The sequence below is a fragment of the Elephantulus edwardii genome, unplaced genomic scaffold (genome assembly GCF_000299155.1).
Source record: "Elephantulus edwardii isolate Elephantulus edwardi_28Jun2011 unplaced genomic scaffold, EleEdw1.0 scaffold00129, whole genome shotgun sequence".
NCBI lineage: Eukaryota > Metazoa > Chordata > Mammalia > Macroscelidea > Macroscelididae > Elephantulus > Elephantulus edwardii.
In genome coordinates this window covers 2585304-2604947 of record NW_006399879.1, presented here as the reverse complement: position 1 = coordinate 2604947, position 19644 = coordinate 2585304, and the positions used below count along the sequence as shown (strand labels likewise).

The 19644-nt window shown below is 50.7% G+C and overlaps 1 protein-coding gene across 1 annotated transcript in view; it reads right to left on the bottom strand.

Annotated features, from left to right (window-relative positions):
* Positions 1–18714, bottom strand: part of PDE6B (phosphodiesterase 6B, cGMP-specific, rod, beta) — a 63888-nt gene extending 45174 nt beyond the window's left edge. The window contains exons 1-3 of the mRNA XM_006893584.1: positions 18241–18714; positions 11782–11934; positions 10853–10942 (exon numbers count right to left, since the gene is read on the bottom strand). Of these exons, the coding sequence (XP_006893646.1) occupies positions 10853–10942; positions 11782–11934; positions 18241–18714 (717 nt within the window). The remainder of the gene's footprint in view (positions 1–10852; positions 10943–11781; positions 11935–18240) is intronic.
* Between the last annotated feature and the right edge of the window lie 930 nt (positions 18715–19644).

Here is a 19644-nt window from a genome sequence, read left to right as displayed (position 1 = left end):
CACCCATTTTGAATAATACTGCATGAGTTCCTTGTTTTTCAATGCAGCGTAGTATTCCATTGTGTGACTATACCTCAGCTTCTTTATCCATTTGTTTGTTGATGGGCACTTCTTACACACTTCTGGTGAGAATGTTAACATGGTACAACCACAGTGGAAAACACAATATGATGTCTCTTTAAAAAAAGGAAATAGAAATGCCATTTGATCCAGCAATCCTACTACTAGGTAGTGGTGATTGTGTGCTGTTAACTTGGAACTGATGCATAGCTGACTCTCCAGAGGGTTTTCTGAGACTGTAAATTGCACAGGAGATTTTCCATTTTTTCTCCTGTGGAGCAGCTGATGGATTCGAACCATGTGCCTTTGGGATGGTAGTGCAGGTTCTCACCACTAAGACACCAGATAACCAGGGACACAAAGGGGTATATGCACACCTCTTCATTGCAGTTGTCAATTATTTCATCTTATTTGGATCCACAGTCAACACCCACAGTGACAGCAGCCAAGAGATCAGGAGACATGTTTTACTGGGAAAAGTATCTGTCAAGAGACTTACTAAAGTGCTAAAGAGCAAAGCTGTCGCTTTAAAGACTAAGGTGTGCCTGATCCAAGCCATGGTATTTTCACTCTCTTCCGATGCATCTGGAAGTTGGGTGATGAATAGAGACAGCAGAAGAAGGACTGATACCTTTGAAAGTTGGTGCTGGAGAAGAGAAGTGAATATTCCTTCGACATCAAAAGAACACACAAAGAGTCTATCTTGGAGGAAGTGAAACCAGGATGCTCCTTAAAGGCAACAACAATGAAACTGCATCTCGCATACTCTGGGCATGTTTTCAGGAAGGGTCAGTCCTTGGAAAAAGACATCACGCAGGGAAGGGTGGAGGGTGAGAGAGAGAGAGAGGAAGGCCCTTAACAAGATGGACTGACCCAGGGACTGTCCCAACGGGCTCGAGCATGTCAGACACAGTGAGGACAGACAGGACAGGGCGAGGGTCAGCTCTGCTGCCCACTGGGTGACTAAGAGTCATGGATGCCTGGATGGCACCAACAAGCACAGCCACATTTACCACAACATGATGGACAATCACAAGAGATGGACATAACTCAGTGTCCGTCAGCCGGTGAAGGAGTGAGCTAATTGTGGTGCACCCCTATGATATATGCACCACAATCATCACAGACGTGATTTCCAGCTCCGGTGGAATCTCCAGAGACCAACCCCGAAGAATTCGTGAAACACTGCCTCACATGGAGGAATCTGGAGGACACTATGCTGAGTAAATAAGTGGGACACAAAAGGATAAATATTGTATGAGTCCATTATGAGAAAAAAGTAAGAAAATGGGTACAAACAGAATGAAGCATTCATGGATGGTTTCCAAGGATGGAAGAGGAGAAGAAGGAAAAGAAAATGAGTATTTAGATAATTGCTGTTGTTGTTTTATGTACCATTAAATCATAACTGACTCATAGCTGACCCTCCTGTGGGTTTTCAGAGGCAGTTTAATCGCATGGGAGGAGATTCTCCTGTGGAACGACTGGCAGATTTTTTTTTTTTGTCTTTAATAAATCTCTTTAATGCCCTTTAACAGAGATGTTTCTTTTTTTTTTCTATAATTATATTTTATTAATTTTTACAGAGATTTTGGGCTTCCACTCATTCATTGTTGCACTATTCTCTCTACCCTCCTCCCAGTTTGTTCTTGTCCAAATGCCACAGTGCTTGTCAAAGCCAGTTCTGATTAATCTTCTTTGTCAGTGTATCCTTTGCCATTCCCTATCACTCCTCCCTGAGAGAGACTTCACCCTGAGTCATAAGGAAAAGGGGACGGCGTATTCTCTTAGCTACTTCCTGCTGAAAAGGGACACTGTGGGTTTCAGGGTGAAGATCTTCTCTCACTACTCTAAAGGGCCCCTTTGGCAGTAGGAAACACATAGACTATTATGGAGATTGATTTTGGAATTTAGATGCACTCTTATTGATTGTGCTTGGCTGTACATGTACATATCCTTCAAGATGTATCATGGGGGTGTTGCAACCTAGAAGACTCAAATTTGACTAACAAGTTATAAGTACATGAGTCCAAAAATTATGGAAAAGTAAAAGAAAAGATTCTTTCACTGTTTTACAAACCCTGCCCCAGGTCCCCTCCACCATGCAGCCCTCGCTTTAGTCTCCTGTGATGACAGAAATACCTAGTTATATATCTCTTTTAAACAGTTTTCTCCCTCCTCTGTTTCAGTGCAGTATACATTATTGAACCCATCTTACTCAGTCTCTCCCCAGCCCCAAGGACAGTCCCATTCTACAACAGTGGCATCATGTAATATTTGTCCTTTTGTGACTGGGATATTTCACTCAGCATAATGTTCTCCAGAGTCAACCATTTTGAATAATATTGCATGAGTTCCTTGTTTTTTAATGCAGCATAGTATTCCATTGTGCGAATATACCACAGCTTCTCTAGCCATTCGTTTGTTGATGGGCACTTAGGTTGTTTCCAACTCCTTGCTATTGTGAACAAAGCTGCAATAAACATGGGTGTGCATATATCTGCTTGGATGACGACTGGCAGATTTGAACCGTATACCTTTGGGCTGGCAGTGCAACTCCTTAACAGTAAACATAGTAATTGGGTGAAGGAAAAAGCAACAAAAATAAGAGATGATAAGTATAAAATGACTAAAGAAAAGAAGATCTAAAATAAACAGTTGAAGCTTCTACTTTCAGAGACTAATAAAGAGAAGCAACTGAAGCCTGAAACAAGCAAATGAAAAGAACGAAAGAAAAAAAGAACTCCGCACACCCATCTTTATCGGGACTTTGTTCACAATAGCAAAGAGCTGGAAACAACTCAAGTGCCCATCAACAAACAAATGGATAGAGAAGCTGTGGTATAGTCACACAATGGAATACTACGCTGCATTGAAAAACAAGGAACTCATGAAATATTATACAAAATGGTGACCCTAGAGAACATTATGCTGAGTGAAATATCTCAGTCACAAAAAGACAGATACTGCATAGTGCCACTGTTGTAAAACAGGACTGACATCAGGGTTGGGGTGAGACTGAGAAAGATTGGATAAATTATGTATACTGTGATGAAACAGATGAGGGAGAGAACTGTTCGAAAGCGATATATGATTGGGTATTATGATTATGACAAGAGTCCAGAATGAAGGTTGCATAGTGGAGTGTACTCGGAGGTGGGGGGGATTGTATACCAATGAAAGAAATTTTTCTTTTACTTTTCAAAGAGCAGACCAAACTGGGGAGGGGGGTGGGGTGGGCAGGGAGAAAAATGGAACCAATGAATGGCAACCCAAAATCTCTGTAAACGTTCATGAAAATTAATAAAATAAAAAAAGAAGAACTTGGTGAGATAAAAGAAAAAAATTAAGAGAAAAGAAACAAAACCAACACCTGGTCCTTGAAACGATAAAGTTAACAAACATCAAGCCAGGATAACTAAGAAAAAAAGGAAAGATCACAAGTTAATAATATCAGTATAAAGGAGAGGTCATTGAAACGGGTCCACTGTTGATTCAAAGACTGATAAAGCAGCATGATGATGACCCCCGTCTCTGTTGTCGTTCAGTGCCTTCCAGTAACCTTTGACTCATGGTAACTCTATTTACAAGTGCACAAAACCCTCCTTGATACTGTGTCATCCTCCTAATCTCTGCTGAGGTTAATTAAGCACATTCCTCCAGTCATTGTGAGAATTTATCTCATTGAGGATCTTCCTTTTTTCCCCACTGACTCTCCAATTTTCCAAGCATGATGCTCTTCTCCAGGGACTGGTCCCTCTGATACCATGGCCTGAGATGTGCCTCCCATTCTCGCCATCTCTGCTCCTGGGAGCATCCTCAATGTACTTCTCCAGACGCAAATTAGCTTGTCCTTTCGGCAGCTCCGAACTTAGACAGCTCAGGTAAAATAGGCCAGTCCCTAACACAACACAGACACAAAGGACCCAAAACTGCAAGGAAAATGATGGCTACTTTGTCTGAGATTTTTCTGAAAGCAAGTAGAAACAGGTTGTCTTAACGGACTTGCAACTATTAAATAAATCAAGCCCATAAAGAATAACCTTTTTTTAAAAATCTCTGTGTCCTGATGGTTTCATCGGTGAAGTCTACCAGTTATTTAAGAAGAAATAGTACCAATTCTCCACGAAGTCGTTCATAAAACAGAAGCAAACGAAACACTTTCCATATGATTCTATCAGACCAGTCTTTCCCAAGACTCAAAACAGATAAAGTCGTCACAAGAAACAAAAAACCAAGCAAACCCTACAGATTAAAAATCTTGACTGAACATAGATGCAAAAATCTTCAACAAAACAGTAGCAAATGAAATCTAACAGTTTAAAATAATTATTCACCTGGACCACCTGGTGTGCAAGGTTGGTTCAATTCTCAAAAATAAGTTCTTTCAGGGAGCTCTGGTGGCCTAGTGGCAAGAAGCTGCACTATAATCCCAGAGGTGAATGGTTCAAATCCACCAGATGCTCTGCTTGAAGAAGGAGGGACAATCTCTTCCTGTACCAGTCAGATCTGATTTGACGGTACATGCACCAAAAAATAATAAAATAAAATTAAATAAATTAAAAAAAAACAAGTTCTTTCACTACCGTTTGCCACCTGTGTTGCTCTGATGCTGGACGTTATGACACTGGTATTTCAAATAAGCAAGGTCACTTTTTTTTTATTCGATGGTGGGTAGGGTATTAATGTGTTGGAAGCAGCTCTACAGCACTTAACAGGAACAATAAGGACATTTGATGAAATAGTCTAAACAACCGATTAATTTGCTTGTGGCGTCAACGCTAATTCACAGAGGTGCCGTGAATGTCAGAGTATAACTGTATCTCAGAGGACTGAGCCAATGGCCGATTTGTCAGTGGTCATTGTTCAGGCAAAGTCACTTCTGATGGACATGTTTCAGCTGAGTTTTTAGATGAAGAAGGAGTAGGAAGCAAGGCTGACCATCCCTGGAATAGCTGGACAGTGAAAATCTTATTAATAGTATCAGAATATTATCTGATATGATCCCTGAATGCAAACAGACTATTATAGCAGGCTCAAGATGAAGTTGAAGAAAAGAAACAAGAAGCCTGTCAGAGCCAAAATGTGACCTTGAAAATGACCCACTGGAATCTAGAGATCAACTCAAGAATAGCTCTACAAACCCATGTTTATCACAGCTTTGTTCACAATAGCAAAGAGTTGGTAGCAACCCAAGAACCCATCAACAAATGAATGGATAGAGAAGCTGTGGTATATTCACACAATGAAATACTACGCTGAATTGAAAAACAAGGAACTCATGCAATATTATTCAAAATGGGTGACCCTGGAGGACATTATGCTGAATGAAGTATCTCAGTCACAAAAGGACAAATACTGCATCATGCCACTTTTGTCAAACGGGACTGACTTCGGGATTGGGGGGAGACTGAGAAAGATGGGATAAATAATGTATGCTGCATTGAGACAGATGAGGGAGAGAAGTGTTTAAAAGGGATATATGATTAGGTATTATTGCCATGACAGGAGTCCAGCATGAAGACTGCATAGTGGAGTGGACTTGAGGGGAGGGATTGTATAACAATGAAAGAATTTTTCTTTTACTTTTCAAAGAGAAGAGCGAGCTGGGGGGTAAGGGTGGACAGGGAGAAAAGTGCAACAATGAATGAATGGAAATCCAAAGTCTCTGTAAATTTTCAGTAAAATTTACCAATAATAATAAAAAAGAATAGCTCTAATGCATTAAACACTAACAACCAAAGACAGACGAGTTGTGGGGTACATCCAGTACATCTTAGATGAAAAAAGCAAAAGGTCACTACAAAGACAGGAAAGAAATACAAGATCAAAATGGACATCAGAAGAGCCTCTAAAGTTGCTGTTGCATGTAGAGAAGTTAAGGTGAGAAGAAAAAATGAAGCAGTAAGAGAACTGGACAGATTTCAAAGGGCAACTTGAGAAGAGAAATCAAAGTGTTATAAAGAAATGGGCACAAAGACATGGAGGGAGGACGCCCAAAGGGAAGAGCATGCTGGGCGCTCCTCAAGCTCAAAGGAACCGAAGAACAACTAAATCCTTGAGGCGCAGCATGGAAGAATTCTATAGGCAAAATACTGAATGACGCAGGAAGCATTAAAAGAAGATGGAAAGAGGGGCTAAGTAATGTACACTGCATTGAAACAGATGAGGAACAGAGCTGCTTAAAAGGAATATATAACTAGATATTATTTGTATAACAACAGTACAGAATAAGAGCTGCATAGTCAAGTGGACTGGGGGATTGTACAACAATGAAAGGATTTTTTTCCAGAGAGAAGCGAACTGGGGCTGGGAGGTAGGCACGGAGGATAATGTGCAACAATGAATGAATGAACATCCAAATTCTGGATTGTTGTTATGTGCCGTCGAGTCGCTATAGCGACCCTATGTACAACAGCCCTAAACCCTGCTCTGTCCTGTGCCAATTGCACTGTCTCTGACACTCCCATCCCGATTACCCCAGTCACTGAATCAATCCACCTCATAGAGGGCTTTCCCCTCCTGCACCGTCCCTCCACCCTCCCAAGCATGATGTTCCTCTCCAAGAACTGGTCTCTCCTCACAACATATCCAAAGTATGTTAGATGGAGCCTCAGAATCCTTGCCTCCAAGGAACCACCTGGTTTAACCCTTTCCAGGACAAATCTGTTTGTTTTCCTAGCAGTCCATGGTATTCTCAATACTCTTCTCCAGCACCATACTCTTCTCCAGCACCACAGCTCAAAGACATCAATTCTCCTTCTATCCTCCTTGGTCGTTGTCCAACTCTCTGATGCATAGCAAGTGATTGCAAAGACCATGGCCCGTATCAGATGCACCTTAGTCTCCAGAGAGACATCATTGCTCTTCAGTACTTTAGAGAGGTCCCTAACAGCAGACAATACGTCTTTTAATTTCCTGGCTACTGGTGCTGAGAGTGTTGACTGTGGAGCCAAGCAAACTAAAGCTGTGAACAATCTCAATCTCTTCACCTTCCATCCTGATGCTGCCCATTGGTCCAGTGGTGAGAATCTTTGTCTTCTTTACATTGAGCCTCAATCTATATTGGAGGATGCAGTCCTTGATACTCTGCAGCAAGCGCTTCAGGTCTTCCTCAGTTTCAGCAAGCAGGGTTGTGTCATCTGCATAATGCAGATTATTAATAGATCTTCCACCAATCTTGACCCCACATTTCTCCCCACAGAGCCCAGCCTCCCGGATAATCTGTTCTGCATACAGGTTGAAAAGGTATGGAGACAGGACACATCACTGGCGTACGCCCTTCCCAATTTTGAACCATGCAGTGTTACCCTGCTCTGTTCTTACGACTGCCTCTTGGTCCAAGTATAGGTTTTGCATTAGAACTCTCAAGTGCTCTGGGACTCCCATTCTTCTCAGAGTCAGTCACAGTTTGTTATGATCCACACAGTCAAATGCCTTTGCATATTCAATGAAGTCCTGGATAAACTTTGATTAAAATGTCAACTAAAAAATAAAGAGAAAAATATTTAAAAAACAAAAGAAGATGGGAAAGAATACAGAGTCTCTGTGCCAAGATATTCACTGGAGAGGGACATCATGCTTGGGAAGGTGGAGGGACAGCGGAGGAGAGGAAGACCCTCAGTCAGGTGGACTGACGCAGTGTCTACAGCCATGGGCTCTCGTGTGTCGGAGGTGATGAGGATGGCACAGGACAGGACAGGGTTCAGATCTGTTGTCCACAGGGTCACTATGAGTCCTACTTGTCTCAATGGCACTTAACAACAACAACGGCACCAAAGAATTGGCTGGTGATCCACTGTTTCAGGAAGTAGCATATGATCAAGGGCCCAGGGCACTGATGGAAGAAGTCCAAGCCTCACTGAAGAAGACACTGGCAAAAACAGAGCTCTACCACCAACTGCACTGTTTCAACGCGAGGATGCAGCCCTGGTCATGATCACTTGCCTACGTCAAGGAATCTGCAAAGACAGCTACCTGGCCAACTGACTGACAGAACTTCCTAGCCAACAGAAGGCAGAAATTACTGAACGGTATCGTATGCAAGTACAATCTTGCTGAACACTATTCAAGCTTGACTGAAACAGTATTCAAGGCAGAATTTCAAGCTGGGTTCAGAAGAGCCTATGGAAGGAGGGATGTAATTGTTGACTCCACATGAATCTAGGTGGAAAGCAGAGACTGCCAGAAAGATGCTCACTTACATTTTACTGACTGTGACAAGGCATTATCCTAAGTGGTTAATAACAAATTATGGTCGATGTGGAAAATAATAGCAATTCAAGAACATGTAACTGTGCTTATGCAGAAAATATATACAGATCAAGAAGCAATGGTTCAAACAGAACAAGGGGGTATTCTGTGGTTTCAAATGAGAAAAAGAGAAGCCTGTCAAGGTTCTATCCTGTCACCAGCCTTATTTAGTCTGTTTGCTGAGCAAAGACTCCAACATGCTGGATTGACATGAAGAAGAATATAGCATCAGGGTTGCAAGAAGACTAATCACTTGAAAAATGCAGGCAACACAGCTTTACTTGCTGAAATCACAGGAGACTTGAAGGCTAAAACCTTCCCTCTGGACGACACCTCGATATGAAGAAAATAAAATTCTTCACAGCTGAACCCGCAGCAACACGTGATAAACAGAGGGAAGATTCAAGTTGCCCAGGATTTAGTTTTATTTGGATCTGCCATCAAGCTAATGGCAGCAGCAGCGAGGAACTCTGACGGGTGCAGTGGGCAAATCCATTGCTAACGGTAACACAGAATTACTGTGGTAATACAGTTACAGTAGGGTGTGCTTTAATAGAGCAGTGAAGCAGGCGGCAAGGCAGATGCCAGGCCACAAGACCATCAAGGAACCAAGGAGCCCACAGATCGAGCCTTCCCGCAGGGCTGTTGCCCTGAATTCAGACTTCCAGCTTCTGGACGGATGTAAATTTAAAGACTAAGGTATGGCCTGCTCCACGTCATGGTATTCTCAACTGCTTCCTATGCATCTGAAAATTGGGCAGTGAATAAGGAAGATATGCTGCATTGGGAAAACCTGCTGTTAGGCACCTCTCCAGAGGACTAAAGAGCAATGATGCCTACTTAAAGACTAAGGTGTGCCTGACTCAGGTCATGTCTTTTCAGTCCCTTGCTATATATCTGAGAGCTGGACAATGAATGATTACGGATGATAGAAGAATTGATGCCTCTTCATTGTGGAGTTGGAGAAGAGTCCAGAATGTCCCATGGATTGCCAAAGATATGTCTCGGAAGAAGGGCAATCAGGGTGTTTCTTGGAGGCAAAGATGGTGAAACTTTGTCACATAGACCTTGGGCATGTAGTCAGGAGGGGTCCAGTCTTTGGAAAACTGGCATCATTCTGGGATATGGGGAGTGGGAGGGTCAGAGTAAGAGAGGAAGACCCTCAGTGGCATGGACTGACACAGTGACTGTAACAGTGTGTTTGGACACGGCGGAGATTGTTGAGGATGGAGAGGGCTGCTGTTCACAGAGTCTGTTAGTTGTACCTGACTCAACAGGATCTCATAATGATAACAACAGCTCCCTAAACCTTGAAAAGATGAACTGCTGTTTGTTAAAATCACCTCCTTGTGGTTGCCGTGAGCTGGAGTGATGCCTCAGCCACGCAGCCCCCCTGCCCCCAAGTGGGAAAAGCAGTGGCAGATGCTTCACTGGCGGAGCTGGTCGCCAAGTGGTGGGACTTGAAGTTCAGTCCACCCAGGACACCGGTGTAGCGCCTGACAGGAACCCCTTACACCTTCGCAGGCAGCCATGGGGCACGCGTGCCAACTGCCAAGAGGAGGGCCGGCACTCAAAGACTGACCATCGCAATGCCTTCTGTCTATGGGCTGAGATGACCTTGACCTGTGGACTATCCCTCAGCCTACAGACAAGCCCTGGACAATTCTGCCGGAGGCCACCCTCCACTGTGCTCTCCTCCTCTGCTTGCTTTCTTCCCCCTCTGAGCCTCTCTCGTCCAGCTTTCCCAGTCCCGTCCTGTGGGCTTTGAGGCTGTCTGCCCACCTGCCCTTTCCATGACCCACCCACTGTTAACGCAGGGTCTCCCATGACAAGGGAGCCCAGAGGCCCCACACCACTTGCCCTGGCAGCGTACCGGGCTATCTGGTTGGCTCCAGCCAGCTTCACACTCCTAGCCTACACCGAGTGTTAGTTACTCCTGCTCCATCAGGCCCCTGCCTCTCTGAACCCAGAGAAGGAGGCCGCAGGGCAGGACACTGTTGCTTCTCTGAGAACTTGGCCAAGGGCAGGCGGGGAAGTCTAGTCCCAAAGTGGCCAGCTCACCTGTCCTCACCAGGCACCTGTTACCCACACCGGCTGCTTCCACAGATGAGACCCCAAAAGGGGCAGGGCTTCCTGCCTCAGCTCCCATCACTCAGCCCTACCAGCCAGGGCCACCTAGCCTGGGATTCTCCTGGAGATGGGGCCGACCATGGGGACACACACCGCAGCCCACAACTGGCCTTTGTGTACAGCGATACTGAGGAACCCCAATGCTAGATTCAGGCATGGGAATCAGGGCCTGGTTGAGGCTGGGGACCGTGGATTCTCTGAGGTGCCTATCACCGAACCTCTTCCAGCCTCAGAGACCTGAACTCACAGCAGAGGCTGGAAGCGCTCTCTGTGCATGTGGGGCAGGAGGGTGAGTGGTTGGAATGGGGGGCCCTGGACAAAACGAGGGACGAGAGTCTCCACTGGTGGATGTCAGCTGCTGGGGAGGGCAGGGCGGCAGCACCCGGGGCGGGGCATCTCCTGTAGGTACCTGGCCTCGGCGCGTCTCACAGTTGTGGAGGTAGCTCAGGTGGTAGATCTTCAGGTTCAATGCCGCAAAATTCAGGTACTTCAAGAAAATCTGAAAGAGATGAATCACAGCAAGAGTTAAGGATGTGTCCAGAGGGGGCGCTGTGCACACAACCTTGAACTTGACCACACGGGAAGTGCTCAGAGGGGGCGCTGTGCACACAACCTTGAACTTGAGCACACAGAAAGTGCTCAGAGGGGGCGCTGTGCACTCAACCTTGAACTTGAGCACACAGAAAGTGCTCAGAGGGGGCACTGTGCATGCAACCTTGGACTTGTCCACAGAGGTTATCCGAGAAGGGGGGCTGTGCACACACAACCTTGGACTTATCAACACGAGATGTTCCAGGGGAGCAGAGAGGAGGTTGTATACACAACCTTGGACTTGATCCCATGGGATGCACTCAGAGGGGGCACAGTGTGCGCATAGTAGCCAACACAGACCTCTACGCCCAGGAAGCACAGAGTGGGACACAGCACATGCAGGGCTGGGTTGAGATATGGGGTGTTTGTGGAGCTGGTCCCAACCCACAGCAACCCACACCCCACAGGACAAAAGTGCCAGGCCTTGCAAACTGGTTTGCAAGGTTTTCCCTGGCTGGTATTTTACAGATCCCAGGCCTTTCTTCCTATTCTCTCTTCATCTGGAAGCTCCTTTGAAACTTATTCCACATCAAGGTAACAGGCAAGCCTCTCCTGACTGAGGGATGATAGCTGGGCATGAAATGCCTTGGCTGGGACTGAACCTGGGTCTCTTGCATGAAAGGCAAGAATTCTACCACTGAGTCACCACTGGTCCTTGAGGGGCTGTGTCCACATGGACATACACAGGAAGACGCAGACACACATGCAGAGCGGGGACACGGACAGACCACACAGAGAGCCACTCACGTCCTCGTCATCGCTGGTGAAGTACGGGCCAGTCAGCTTGTTGACAGCCATGATGACAGCCACCACGTCCTTGCCATTCATCACGGGCGTGGCCAGGATGTTCTTGGTCACGTACTCGGTGAGCTCGTCCGCGAATGGGCTGAAGTGGGGGCACTGGGTTGGGGAGACAGGGAGGGAGGGCACTGCTCAGGGGTGGGGGTCCCCGCATGTCTGGCCCCTGGGGACAGGGCCCACTTCTGGGGAGACCACCACCTTGGCAGGGGCTGCGACAGCAGGTGCCCTGGACATGGATCATGGTTGGGGGGACTTGTGAAAGATGAAGAATGACTAAGTGTCCACTCAGGCTTGACCCTCACTGTCTCCCTCTTTTGATGTCAGGACATGCGTCCCACCTCCCACCGCTATACTCTCACCTTCTGACATTGGAGGCAGACCACACCCCTGTTTTCCACCCACCCAGCCTCATCAGCTGCCTCTGAGCCCCCACTCTCAAAAATCCAACAGGCTACTGAGACTCAGATTTCCCCCCCAACCCCCCAACCCCCCGGCCTTGTCCTGCTGCTGCTGGGGACCCAGAACAGGCCCCTTCCACACTGTCGAGCTGAGTTAACTTCGTGGAAGCTTCTCAGGCATCTGTCCTCTAACCCAGACCCCAACCCCATCCTGGCCCAGACGGGTCTCCTCCTGCCTACAGGCTAGTACCCCTGTGCACATTTCTGCTGAGCCCGCAGTGACCCATTTATGTCAGAGCAGAATTGTATCCCATGGATTGATAAGAGCTGGTTTAGTGTGGAGACCCCCACTGGACCTCTGCTTTGGGGGAGCAGTGAGTTCATTACCTTTGCACCAACCAGGACCCCCACCCACCCAGCCACACTTTTCCTTCAAAGGCTGAAAAAGAGACAGCCCAGGGCTGATCGTTGCCCTGTCCACTGGCCCCCTGGGAGGGGTCTCCACCCACTCCCACCAGTGCCAGGATGGCTTCTCTGAGCTGCTGCCCTGCTCTGGGCACAGACAGGAGCCACCAAGTTCTTCCACCACCAGAAGCAAGTCTGTTGATCTGAGCTTCTGCCCAGACGTGCTGGGCACAGAAAACAGGTAGCCCAGGGGAGCAGTCACCTTCTAAGATGCTCAGGCGACTCAGTGGTTAAAGCAGTCAGCTGCTAACTGAGAGGCTGGCAGTTCAAATCCACCTGCTGCTCCGTGGGAGAACCGTGAGACCGTCTGTGTGAAGCTGTACAGTCGTGGAAGTCCTCGGGGCAGCCTTCTCTGCCCCGTGGTGTCACGATGAGCTGAAATCAACTCAAAGGCAGAGAATCTGGTTTTACGTAGAAGGGGTGGATGTACCCCTGACTTCATCCTTGACCTGCTGGGTTCTGAGATTTATTTACCAGGCGACAAGGTGACAAATTAGGCCGCACTGCTCCAAAGTTCAGAGGCTGGTGAGGTCTGTGACTTGCAGTGGGGAGCCTGGTCTGTGGCCCCTCTCTGTCCTGGCCGGCTGGACCTTAGCAGCCCCTGCCTCTTTACCTTTCAGGTCTCGTTACTCATCCCCAGGTGCCAACGGCTGCACTCAGGCTACGGGCCCACAGGTCAGCAGTTCAAATCCACCCAGTGGTTCCATGGAAGAAAAGGGCTGGCGAGCTGCTTCCATGAAGATCAGAGCCAAGAAATCCCGATGGCCCAGCTCTCTGCACACGGCCTCCTGGGAGGAGGGCGGACTCCATGGCAACACGGCCGGTCCACGTGATCTCCATCGCCTTCCTCCACCATGGAGCGCTGGGTGCGGCCAATGGCTCTTCTCTCCACCATCCGCTGGGCTTCGAAGACTGAGGTGCATCTCAGCCAAGCTACGGTGTTTCCCATCCGTTCTCACGCATGTGAAAACCGGGCAGCGGATGAAGACCAAAGGAGAATCGATGCCCTTGAATCACCGTGGGAGTCGATGCTGTTGAACCGAGTTTGACTCCGAGAGTCCCGGTGAACAACAGGCCTGAACCCTGTCCCATCCTGTGCTGTCCTTGTCTCTGACACAGTCAACACCATTGTGCAGTCACTGTGTTAATCCAACTCTCTCTCTCTCTCTCTGTGTGTCTTCCTCTCTTTCACTGACCCTCCACCTTTCCAGGCATGATGTCCCTCTCCAAGGAAGACCCTGCACAAGATGGGCTGACTCGGTGACTGGGCTTCAGCCCGGGCGAGGCAGTGAGACGACCCAGGACTGGGCAGTGTGTCACCCTGTGTACATTTGGCTGCTACTGGTTGGAGCTGACATGGCAGCATCTACTAGTGGTAATGGGAGCTCTGGTGATAAGAAGCTGTGCTGCAGTCCCCAAGGTGCACGGTTCGAATCCACCAGCTGCCCCGCAGGAGAAGGATGTGTAAGCTCCTCCTGTGTGACCTACGGCCTCTGAAAGCCCAGTGGAGGGAGGCTGGGCTGGGAGTCGGTTCTGACTCGACAGTGCTGAGGACAGACCTCACTGAGGACAGACCTCCGTGCCCGGCTTGCATCACCAAGCTGTCACCTTCTCAGTCACTGCCGCCCGGCCGCCCCCTCACGGGATGGATGGCCCTGCAGAGGGAGCCCCTGGCCTCTGCAGGGCACTTCTCCCTTCTTTAAACCCCTGGCAGCTCCCACCATCGACAATGCCTCTTAAACATGGGTGAAACTGAGGCAGAAAGAGGTGTAGAAGGACCCCACCTATGGGCCAATCATGGGGCTCCCCACGTAGGTCCCCCACTACTGCTCCTCCAACATCTTGGCTCATGGATCTCTGCACCTTCAATTCTAACCAGACTCTGCCCCTTTCCAGCCTCTGTGGGATCCCAAGGGCTGTTACCCCACTCTCCTAAGGCCCTGCAGACCCCCTACTGCCCCATGCCACTGCTCCTCATGACTTTATGTCTGCATTCCAGGGTGTCCAGTGGCATTCCAGAGCCTTAAGCATTCTGGGGTGTTCAGTGGCATCCCAGGACCCTAAGCTTTCTGGGGTGTCCAGCGGCTTCCTGCTGGCCCCCTGCCCTCTCCATCTCTGTCCTTTCTCTTTGACCTCACAGCAAAGATGTTCGCCGGCTCCACCCTCTGCCATCTGATAAAGATGTCTGTCTGTCTGTCTGTCTGGCCAGGCACAGCCGCACACACATAAGCCTTGATGTTCTCAACACTGGTGGCTCTGGGAGGCTCGGTTTACGTCTCCCCCAGAGAGGCTCCTCTCAGCCCCAGGCCAGGTTGCACCCCCAGGACAGGCTGTTGGGGCAGGGGGCTCCAAGACCATGCCAACCTCGCCCAAGAGGCTGGGCTTCCACAAATCAGGGAGCTGGTCCCCGAGGGCCTCTGGCCAGTAGTCCTGCACTCAGGTCCTGGGCACGGCCTGCTCAGCCCTTGGGTCAGGCGGCAGAGGGGGCACAGGCTGTCCAGCGTGGTCCTGCCTGCTGTGGCCTGGCATCCTCTCCCTAGGAATCCATACCTACGTCCTTTCTGCCATGAGCTCCCTGCCTCCTGGTCTCCCAGGTTGTCTTCTGCTGCTCAAGACCTTGAGGGACCCGTGGGGGGCCTGTTAACTCAGGCTCTCTTCTGTGCAGGGTTCCCATCGGCTGCATGCTCTGGTTCTTGGCAACTGCTAACAAGGCCCCACTGGGTTGTGTGCAGGCCTGACTCCTGGAGTCCCATAACGTCAAGGAAGAGCTGTGCAAAATGGGTTTTTCTGCAAGTGGATTGCCAGGTCTCCTTGAGAGGCACTTCTGAGTGGGCCTGACCTTGGAGTGTTTGGGCCAGTGAGTCAGAGCTCAGTCTCTCGCTGGTTGTGGTGTGCCATCTAGTCAGAATGACTCATAGCTGACCCGCCAGTGGGTTTTCAGAGGCACTCAGTCCCACAGGTGTTGACTGCCCATCCGTCTCCCAAGGAACAGCCACTGGATTCGAACCATGTAACTTTGTATTGCCAGTGCACTTCCTTACCACGACCTACTACTGCCTCTGTGTTGGTTCTGATGCACTGCAGCCCTCAATGGAGTTTGCAAGGCTATTCATCTTTGTGGGAGGAGACCGTCCATCTTTCTCTCACAGGGCCCCTGGTGGATTTGAACTTCCGACCTCACGGTCACATTAGGGCTCCTTTCCCTCGGGCATCATTATTTACCTGATGGATTTTGAGTCTGGCTCAGTCTCACCACATAATGTAGAAGAGCCCCCTGCCCCAGGGCCCCCAAACTCTCCTCCTTAGATAGGTTTGGGGGCTCTGCAACACCCTACAAGGGAGGTACTGGGGGGGCCCCAGGCTGGGAAGACTTGGTGGGGTTGAGGAGGTGCAGGCGAGGCCTGGGGTCAGGGAACGCCTCTGGAGGACATGTGGAGCAGGGGACACGCAGCCGCGGAGACACAACTGCGCTTCTGTGACTCCCACACGCTGACACCCCTCTGACTCACCATGGGTGACCCATTTCTTAAAAGGAAACGGAGATGGGCCTAATCGCAGAGATTAGGGTTCTATTCAGGGCGCGGCTTGCTGGGTGCAGATAAGAGGATTGAGCCCCTGTGTACCTATCCCTTTGTTTCCAGGAGTGGGGTGGCCAAGCTCTGCTCAGGGGGTCTGGGGCTCAGTCACTGGAATGGAGGAGGGGTCTCCCAGACTCCTTGTCCCTGAGAAGGCTCGGGGAGGGCAGGGCTGGGCAATACAGCCCCCGCTTCTTTGAAGCCCGGCCATTCAGTGGTCCCACCTGCTGGTTCCCTGTGTCTCTGTCCCCAACACAATGCCTGTTGTTGTGGTGGTGGTTGGGTGCCTTCAAGTACAACTCATAGCGACCCTCTCAATCCTGTCCTGTCCTGAGCCATCCATATCATCTATCTCCAGCATACTTCAGCCCACTGCTGCGATCACTGCATCAATCCATCTCATTGAGGTGTGTGTGTGGGGTTCTTCTCTTTCACGGACTTTCCACCTTTCCAAACACGAAGTTCCTTTCCCAGGAGTGGTCTCTCCTAGCATCATGCCCTAAGAATGCGAGAGGAAGCTTCGCTCCCTCCTTGCATCCAAGGAGCACTCTGGCTGTACTCTCGCCAAGACACAGCTGTGTGTTCTCCCAGCAGCCCGTGGCTGTTCAGTGCTCTTCTCCAGCACTACAGCTCAAAGGCATCAGCTCTTCTGACACCCTTATTCCAAACCAACAGGCCCTGCAATCCTGTGCCACCACAGCACCTCTGTCCACCTGCACGAGTAGCCAGCTGTCATTGGGCAGATCCTGTGCTGTTCTTTGTCCTGCCTCCCAAGTGGTATCCCTGTCCCTCTCTGGGACAGGGTCACTATAGAACTTTGAGGAGCCCATCATCACACAGTCCTGTGACAAGCCCTGCTGTCCACCCTCATCTTCCTCCCTAAACCCCAGCTGCTTCTCTTCTCTCCCCCTGCCCCGACCCCACACCCCTCCAGAGTCCTGGGCAGAGACTGGCTAGGTGCTCGCTGCCTTGGCCATCTTGTCTGGTCACCCCAGACAGGCTCCTTTCTGCTCTGACTCCAGGTGACCTGACGACCCCACTTGGATCGCCCTCCCACGATGGCCCCTCCCAAGGTACCTGGGGTCCCTGAGGCCCACCCTCAGGACCCAGACACAGTAACAGAGCATGACAGTTCATCTGAGTCCACGTTAACGCGACTCTCAGCCACACCTGCAGTTCTGGTCACATCTACCAAATATGCATGTGTGACCACTGGGGTCAACTCGGGGGGAGGCACAGAAGGGCGCACTCCGGCCCCTGCAGGGCTCAGAGGCAGACCCAGACCACAGAAGGAAACACCAGTCCTCGAGCAGGGACTTCTCCCGGGAGAGATGGGCGGGTGGCGGTGAGCCTGCGGGTGTGCCTCTTTTGAGGGGCAAGGGAGCCCGAGGAGGCCGGTGGGACCCCTGGGCCAGAGTGACCCGGAAGATAGCTTGTTCTTATTGGGGGGACAGCCAACTGAAAGAGTGGAGGTTCGAGGCCGCCCTGAGAAAACCTGGAAGAGCAACCTGACAGCCTATTTCCAAAACTATTTTTTAAAGCCCCTCCTGACACCCCAGCCGTGCTGACTCAGGGCACCCTCCTTCCCTGTGCAAGGCAAGGCGTGTCGCCACCCTCACGCCTGAGCGTTCAGCTCCTAACTTCAAGGCCGTGCTTTCAAATCCTCCCAGAGGCAGGAGCCACGGAGGAAAGGGCTGGCGATCTGCTTACAAAAGACCAGCTCCGCACTGGAGCTCTAGGATTCTACACCGACACCCCTGACTTCCGCTAAGAGTTGAGGTGGATGCCTCTGCGACTCGTGAACCTTCAGAACCAGATCTCCAGCCCTTTCTTGTGCGGCACCTCTGGCCTTCTCATTGCTGGTCCACCGCTTGTCGGTCCTCTAGGAACCCGTCCTTGGACCCTGTGCCACCACGCACCCCCTGGACGCAGCCCCGCCGACTGCACCCGGCCACCTCGGGACCCACCTCGTTCACGTCCTGCACGTTGACCATCTTCTTGGTCTGCGCCACGTGGCCCACCACGCCGATGTCGAGCGGGAAGACGATCTCGCTGTCGGGCGGCACCAGGCACTCCTCGAGCGCGCTGTGCGGCTGCACGCTGAAGAGGCGGGTGGCCAGCTCAGCCACGCCGTTACGCTGCCGGTACATGAAGAGGCTGCAGCGGTCGGCGCCCAGCACTGCGCACAGGCGCCTCAGGATCTTGAAGACCACGCGCTCCATGTTCACGTTCTCCTGCATGTCCTGCACCAGCTCGAACAGCGCCGCGCTCTCCTCCACCTGGCACAGCTCGCGGAAGCTGGCGCAGTCCCCCGCGCGCAGCGCCTCGGCCCCCGCCGCCGCCGCCGCATGCTCGGGGCTCAGCTGCCGCTCGAAGTAGCGCGCGGCGAAGTCGGGGTTCTCCTCCAGGAACCGCCGCGCGTCCTCCTCGCTCAGGCTCATGGTGTCTCCGCGCCCCTGCCCTGCGCCGCCGCTGTGCCCGGGAGAGTCGCGCGCCCAGCAAACACTGGCATCAGCAAAGGCTTTCTTAGGAACGATTACAGGGCTGGTCAGCTGACCCCTCAGGGGCTGACCCCCCCTTTCACCCCGGATTTCCGCCCCTGCAGGAAGCAAACTCTCCAGGCAGGGGGCCGGGGGACTGCTCGGCCAGGGTGTCCTGGCTGGTGCAGGTGTCGTGGGCAGCTGGAGCCCCTCACGTCTAATCCCAGGAGGGCTGGAGTTCCCCCGCACAGGGTGACCTCTCTACTTGGGATGCTACCAGGTGCGCTTCAACAGGTGTCCGGATCTGGGCTCGGGTGCGCTGGAGAGACAGGATAGCAGCCGTGTCTGGGGGGCGGGGGCAGGGCTCCCAGGCTGGGTGAGGAAGGCACCTCTGATGAAGAAGCATCAGCATCTGCCCTGTGAGAAGCACCGCACGGAGCCGGGAGCCTGGGCGCAGAGGGGTGTTTACTCAGTCCCATGGAGACCCCTGCAGGCATCCATCCTTTTTTTGGGGACCTGTGGCTTCATCTCCTAGCGGAGAGGCTGGCACGAGAGAGGGTCTCCAGAGCACATGACAGGACTTCTCTGCCAAGAACTATGCAAGGGGGATTGCGGATTGACACCCTTAACTGGAGGCCATGGGGGTGCAGACTCCAGTGCTCACAGAGAGTAAGAGGTTTGAATCCACCCAGAGGCGATTCAGAAGACAGGCCTGTCCACGTGCTTCCACAAGATCACAGGTGCTGGAAACCCTGCAGAGATGTGCACTACTCTGTCTGTCACGTGGGGCCACCAAGAGTCAGAATTCATTGGAGATGGCACGTAACAACACTCAAGTGTCTGAGGGCTGACCATCCACTTCTGCAACTGCGATGGAATTGTTATTACTCT